Genomic DNA, 6,745 nt, shown 5'->3' on the forward strand with positions numbered 1-6,745 from the left:
TCCCATAACAATAGGTACAGAAAGTTGAACACTTCTGCATTACCCTTCTGTGTGAAGTGCAAGTGTTTGAGGGCAAACCTCTTTTCATGAGATACGTTTAGCCCAAAGCAGCTGGGGAGGAGGTCAGCTGAGGTTTATACTTCCATGGCAGTCACGTGAAGGTGAGCTCCTCACCGAAGCAGTCAAGCTGAAGTATTTGCTACTGAAGGCAGTTCTGCATGTTCAGTCCCTGGTGATTTTGCTTCATGGGCCACCAAATACAAAGCCAGTAGGTTGTTCCTCTCTTTGAAGTGTGTGAAGACCTGCCCCAGGCTGGGCAGGCACAAACCCCCATCGGGCCGTGTCTCCCATTCCAGCAGCAAAGCCAAGCCACCTCCCAGAGTAGCTGAGTCACAGGCACGGGCTCACTTGCTGCAGTTGCCTTACATATTGACTACATTTCATTTAGAGAATTATCCTTAAATGCAATTAAAGTGAAAACCAGGACACAAAAACAAGGAAATGCCCATGTTCCTGTGTACCTCTAATGGCAGGTCTGTCCTTGCCTTTGGTGGGAGGCTGTGCAATTCTATAATTGCATGCTGGTTACTGCAGGACTCATCTCACTCATTTTGCAGCATGGATGATGCCTTGTGGCAAGCAGGCCACTTAGCAGCAGTCTTCACTTTTCTGTCTGCCCAGGTCTGTAAGGTGCCAAAAGCCAGATGGCTGATCTGCTGGCCACGAACCAGCACACAGGTGGCAGGGGTCCCAAGCCTGACCAAACCTGCCCCTGGTGTCACAGAAGTCACTGAGCTGTTAAAATACATGGCCTCCTCACAGCAGCAGTATTGCGGGGAGCCTCCCCCTCGCACTACAGGTGACTGCCCTCACCCTGGCAAGACATCCCACCTCTGGCCACACTAGACCAGGTCCATTGCTACTTCCAGGCTCAGAGTCCTTTATAAAGCAGCATTTATATTGTCTTTTCTTGCGCTCTTTAAAAAAGGGTGGGGAGCACTTTTCAGCCTCTTCAGTCTTATGGGAAAAAGTGACTCAGATGCAGGTGATTGTGCAAATGAGGGTCACTCATGAAGGCTGAAATCACAACTCCCTATCTTAGAAGCCAGAGAAGGGGGACAGAAGAGGGTGAAGCATGGGCAGAACTGAACCTAAATCTCTCAGGCTATAGCGCACCGAGGGACTCCTGAGAGAAAAAAAGAAAAAAAATTAAATAGCAGCTTACAAAAGAAGGCATGCCTTGTCCTCAGCAGACAGGAACACTTACTTCAGTCTTAGCCTCTGCTCTGCTAAGGCCTTAAGTGAGGAAGGTGAAGGCCCTAAGGAGCAGCTACAGCTTCTACTTCTCCTGCTCTGGCCTCTCTCTCAGCACACAGGTGCACAACGTGCAGAAAACAAGCACCTGGCTTTGTCCAGACCAGCTGGATGCTCACAGTCAGCATGCAGAGGCACACAGCCAGGGACAGGTGGAACATGCTGCAAGACCAGAGGCACCTGCGTGTCTCAAGATCTCCCCCTGCAGTGATAGAAGAAACTGGCAAGCACTGAGCTGTGGGAAGCCACAGGCCCCATCCTCCAGCATTGCACTGATTTGCTGGGAGATGGCTCACCCCTTCTTTCTCCTGCTCCTTAAGAAGGTACCAGGCAACATCAGCTGCTTCCAAGAGTAATGCCCATCACACAGACCAGGCTTCCAGTTTCCCCATGGACAACCGAGACCCCTTAGCTGTCCCTCCATTTTGAGGTTCTGGAAGCTGGCTACTAGGTACCCCCAACAACCTCCAGCTTCACCAGTAACTTTTGACACAGAACAGCCTTGAACCTGGATACCTCACTGCTCCTTGGCTTTGCCCTGACACCCAGGGGTTACAGTAAATTGAGAAACTGGTGCTCAGTACAAGCTGCAAGTATTTGTGAAAAGTCATCTTACCAAGCGTTAAGCAGCAAGGTTTACCCCGCTCAGACTGGTCAGTGTAGGGTCCAAAAAGCATATGTATGCATCAGACTAAGACAGCTAAGGGAAAGAGGCTACTGTATTCACCTTCCTTAAGGGTTCTGGAATCCAAAACTGTGTGTTGTCCACTTGGTCAGTGTACACTGACAATGTATTACTTGTGGTCAACAGCCCAGGAGATCCAGGTAGGCGAGCCAGCTGCCTCCACCCCACAGGTTCGCTTGGCCAAGAACCACCCAGTGGTCAGGGTCAGGACTCCCACACGCACTGCTGGGGCGCAGGCTGGCTGCACCACCTCCTCTCCGTTCACCTGAACCACAGGCCAGAGCATCTCTGGGCAGAGCGCCTGCCATTGTATTTTCATTAGGAAATAGTTCTGCCAACTTCCAAATTTCTCTGCAAAATCCCCTTTAAAAAACAAAACAAACCACCACCACACTATCAAAAGCTTAGTAACATCAATCTTTATTCCAAACAAGACAGAACTACAGAACACCTGTAATCCTTCTGGTCGCATTTTATGGAAATCTTGAAAGACTGGACACACTGACTTACTGTTCAAACTATAACAATCAGGGATAGGATGATGGCACTGCTAAAGGTAAGTGTTTCTTCTAAACAAATAAACTAAAAGTGAAGGTTTAAAAGTTAACTTTCATTTCTGATGCTTAGCTTTGTCTTCAGGTGTTCTTGCTTAGCAACAAAAGCAAAAGAAAAAAGCCTGCTTTAGAACAGCAAGTAGGAATAAACAGAAGATGTAATCATACAAAGAAGCAATAGTTTAGTACGGTCTCATGCGGCTTGATGGGGGTGGTGCACGATTCGGAGGAGTAATTGCTATATCCAAGTAGTCTCCTATCTGGAATTTCTGAGACTGCAACGTCATGGAATCATCTGTGCCCTTCCTGCCCGACATGGTACTGCCGATCTCCTTCACCCTGCGCACAGGAGAGAAAAGGCAAGGTACTTACCAGAGGCAAATCTCTCTAGACATCCAGAACTGGAACTGTATTGGCTCATGACAACCTTCCCGTGCCATCCTCTGCACTGTATTTAGCATTTAGCGCACAGGATGCTGGGGTTTTTTTTCCCCCCCAGTACCAGGTGCACCAAGAAAAGTGACACCAAACCCTCTTTCTGATGGGGCAGAGGGGGTGGGGGAACCTTCTACTGTATTAATTTAAATACCACAGAGAACCCCTTGCCCCCCTCCACACACACAGAACAAGACCCCACAGATTACAGAGCAGGATATATCCGCTGGCTGCTGACAAAGGTTACCTCATACCGTTTTGGAAGATGGATACCTGCAACAAGATCACTGCTAAAACTCAAATGCATTCCCAGATACAAGGCCTACCATGCCTCCTATCGCCAGAAACAAAGCTTCATCTCAAGCTGCACGTCCGTGTTCTGGTCAGTTGCCAATAGAGCAACCAAAGCCTTCAAGCACACAATGTTTTGGGAACAGTGATGGCCACCAAGCGAAATTTAGAGTTTGCAGTGGTCATCATATAGTCTGTTATCAAGAACTTCAGAAGTTTGATTTGTGGGTTCTGAACTTTAAAATGCACATTAATGAAAAATAATTCACTGCTCCGTGCCTGAGGTCTTCTATTAACCTGGAGAAGAAATGCCATTTACCTATATCCAGGCCTCTTGAGATCTGTAAAGACAATTGCAAAATTGAAGTGCGTGCCCTTCTTCCGTGCTTCTGGGTAGACTTCTTTCACTAAGCTGGTCAGCTCTTTCAGAGTTGCATCCATCCTAGATTAAACAAACAAACAAAAGCAGTTCACAGTCTCAAAAGCAATGTGCTGTGGTTTAACCCCAGCCGGCAACTAAGCACCACGCAGCCGCTCGCTCAGCCTCCCCCCGCAGTGGGATGGGGAGAGAATGGGAAGGGCAAAAGTAAGAAAACTCGTGGGTTGAGGTAAGAACAGTTTAATAATAATAATAATAAATTATAGTGAAATGGAAAAAAACAGGAACAACAAAACCCAGAAAAAACAAGTGATGCAACCGCTCACCACCCACTGGCTGATGCCCAGCCCGTCCCTGAGCAGCAATTGCTGCCCCCCGGCCAACCCCCCCCAGTTTATATACTGAGCATGACGCCATATGGTATGGAATAGCCCTTTGGGCAGTTTGGATCAACTGTCCTGGCTGTGCCCCCTCCCAGCTTCTTGTGCACCTGGCAGAGCACGGGAAGCTGAAAAAGTCCTTGACCAGTGTAAGCACTACTTAGCAACAACAAAAACATCCATGTGTTACCAACATAATTCTCAATACTAAATTCAGACACCACACTAGGCCAGCTACTAGGAAGAAAATTAACTCTATCCCAGCCAAAACCAGGACACAATAACAATAAAAAAAAGCTTCCCAAAACCCATTTAAGGTGGATCAATATATTGCTACAACGTAACCATACATTTCTTTGCCTTTGCATACTTTCTGTCAATACCTGAAGATGAGCAAGATCTTACATTTCAGCTACATAGTGAGCCATTGATTTCACAACTACATGGCATTCCAAACAAGTCACTTGGTCATTAGACCAAAATGTAAAGAAGTTGCTCTAGTTATTGATTAAAACACCTGGGAGAATTCACCACTTAGTGTACACTGCAGACAATACAGTCTAGTGCAAATGTGGTTCCAGCTGTAGTATCTTCTAATTTACTGCCATATTAGACAAGTCTCTTCACCTTTGTGTACGTTTCAACATCTGCTTTTTCATGCCTCTCAAAAGAGTTACTATCTAAACAGGAGGGAACTTTGTATAAATGCATAATGCATTTATACAATGAACACTGTGTTTCCTCACGTAAGTTGGTATCCATATTAAAATAGCTTCTTGAATACTAGTGGAAGTGTGGAAACAAAAGAAAAAAAATCATTAATAGTTTTTCATTTCCATCAAGATTTCCACTTCTGCCCTAACAGGCAGCACTCCTCCATTTCCCAGCCTTCAAACAGACCAGGGCTAAGGCTCATTTCTAGAATTTCAAGAACAAAAGGACTCAATCATCACAACTAAAGCGGCTCTAATTATACACACTGAACACTCACTCCAAGCTTCGAGCAACCAAGGAGCAGTGTGTTGACAGACAATGCCCACTCTGACTTCTGCAGATGGCAAACAGCTCAGACACCATCAATAGCCTGGACCGAGTCCATAAATCCTATTAAGAAGTAAATTAGAACTGCATGCTTTGCTAGTCACAAAAAATTATTTATTCAACCACGTGACATACAAGTTATAACCCTAACAGACACCGTCAAGGAACAGCACAATTTAAAAAGCAGCATAATTCACTTTCAAAAGCATACTTCAAAATACTATAAACAAAAACTAATGTGCTTGCAACGCAGACTAAAGCAGTTCTCCAAACTAAATGTGAAAGCAATAAAAAGCAGCTCTCTGTTAAAACACTGTTACCTGACCATACCAAACACATTACTCCACCCTTGGGCTTAAAACCAACACACCATTCACGCCATAGTTCAAGCTCCCTGCGACAACTATTTCTACTAAAAAACCAGGACCGTTGGAGCAAAATTTAAGCATTACTTAAAGGAGGACCTCTGTGTTGAGCAGATTCGTTGTGATAACCAGAGACAAGCCACAACACACGCCTCTACGCGCATCGGCAGTCGGGCAATTCAACCGCAGAAGTTTTCAAGCTGTGCCTCCACGGCTGCCCCGTCTCCGCGGCCGTGGGCAGAAGCGCTGCATTTCAGCGGCCGGCGCCTTCCCCGCGGAGCTGCCCCCGTCAAAACCACCCCACGTTTCTTGCTTTAAACAGGGCCGACCGATCTCCCCCCTCGCAGCTGAGCACCAGACACCGGCGTTCAAGCCAGGCGAGCTCCCCGCTACGGCCCGCAGCCGGGCGGTGGGCCCGGGCCGCCGCCGCCGCGCACTCACCAGGTGTAGATCTGCAGCTCGCTGGAGGGCACGTTGCCGCGGGAGAACTCGTCCATGCGGTGGTGCCGCCCGTTGTTGGTGGTGAAGACGCGAAGCAGCAGCGGGCACGTCTGCGGGGCGAGGCGAGGGTGAGGGGCCGCTCGCCATCCCCCCCCCCCCCCCCCCCCCCCCGAGGCCTCACGGCGCCGCCATTTCCCCCCCCCCTTCTCCTTCCCCGCGGTGCCCGCCCCGCCGCGCCCGGACGCGGCGCAGGAGGACGCCCGGCACCACCCCGACACCTTCTCCCTGTCGATCGGCTTCTCCGGCTCCTTCTTAATCTCCTCCTGCGTGACGCGCGACTCCACCGCCATCTTGTCCGGCCGCGCACCCCGCCGCCGGCCCCGGATGTCCCGCCGGGCGCCTCAGCTCTCGCGAGAGGTGGGAGGGGGGGGCGGTGACGGGTGGGGAGGGGCGGGGCCGGGCGCGAGCGGGCGCCGGGTGAGGCGAGGGGGCGCCGCGGGCGCCGCCGGTTGGAGCCGGAGGCGGAGGCGGAGTCGCGGGGCGGGGCGAAGGGCCGGCGGTCGGGGGCGAGGGGAGGCGGCCGCGGGCAGCCCCAGCGCCGCGGGCCGCAGCTGTGCGCCCCCCGCCCCGCCGGGCCCCGAGGGGAGGGGCTGGCCGGCGCTGCCCGGGAGCGGCCCTCAGCCTCCCGCCCGCGGGAGGGGCGCTGGTTCCGGGGGTCCTGGCCGCTGGGCCCCTGGGGTGGGTTGGCCCCGGCTGGGTGCCAGGTGCCCACCGACGCCGCTCTGTCACCGCCCTTCTGGGCTGGGCGGGGGAGAGAAAACGCAACGAAAGGCGCGTGGGTCGGGATAAGGACAGGGAGA

The 6,745-nt window shown here is 50.9% G+C and overlaps 1 protein-coding gene across 1 annotated transcript; it reads right to left on the reverse strand.

Annotated features, from left to right (window-relative positions):
• Nucleotides 1-2,398: 2,398 nt before the first annotated feature.
• On the reverse strand, nt 2,399-6,270 carry SAP18 (Sin3A associated protein 18). Its single transcript, XM_075718029.1, has 4 exons — nt 6,164-6,270; nt 5,886-5,995; nt 3,599-3,721; nt 2,399-2,892 (listed from the first exon to the last, which is right to left on the reverse strand). The coding sequence occupies exons 1-4, from the start codon at nt 6,233-6,235 to the stop codon at nt 2,736-2,738; spliced, it is 462 nt and encodes a 153-aa protein (XP_075574144.1). The 5' UTR covers nt 6,236-6,270; the 3' UTR covers nt 2,399-2,735.
• Nucleotides 6,271-6,745: the final 475 nt, after the last annotated feature.

This window comes from Pelecanus crispus, chromosome 1 (genome assembly GCF_030463565.1).
Source record: "Pelecanus crispus isolate bPelCri1 chromosome 1, bPelCri1.pri, whole genome shotgun sequence".
Classification (NCBI taxonomy): Eukaryota; Metazoa; Chordata; class Aves; order Pelecaniformes; family Pelecanidae; genus Pelecanus; species Pelecanus crispus.

Bases quoted from the DNA above. Each gene is read 5' to 3' on its own strand.
- SAP18 (XM_075718029.1), bottom strand. From the start codon at position 6,235: ATGGCGGTGGAGTCGCGCGTCACGCAGGAGGAGATTAAGAAGGAGCCG. The intron at 5,996-6,163 runs GTGTCGGGGTGG...CTCGCCCCGCAG, and splicing joins AGCCGATCGACAGGGAGAAG to ACGTGCCCGCTGCTGCTTCG. The intron at 2,893-3,598 runs GTAAATGGCATT...TCCTGTGCGCAG, and splicing joins CTCAAGAGGCCTGGATATAG to GGTGAAGGAGATCGGCAGTA.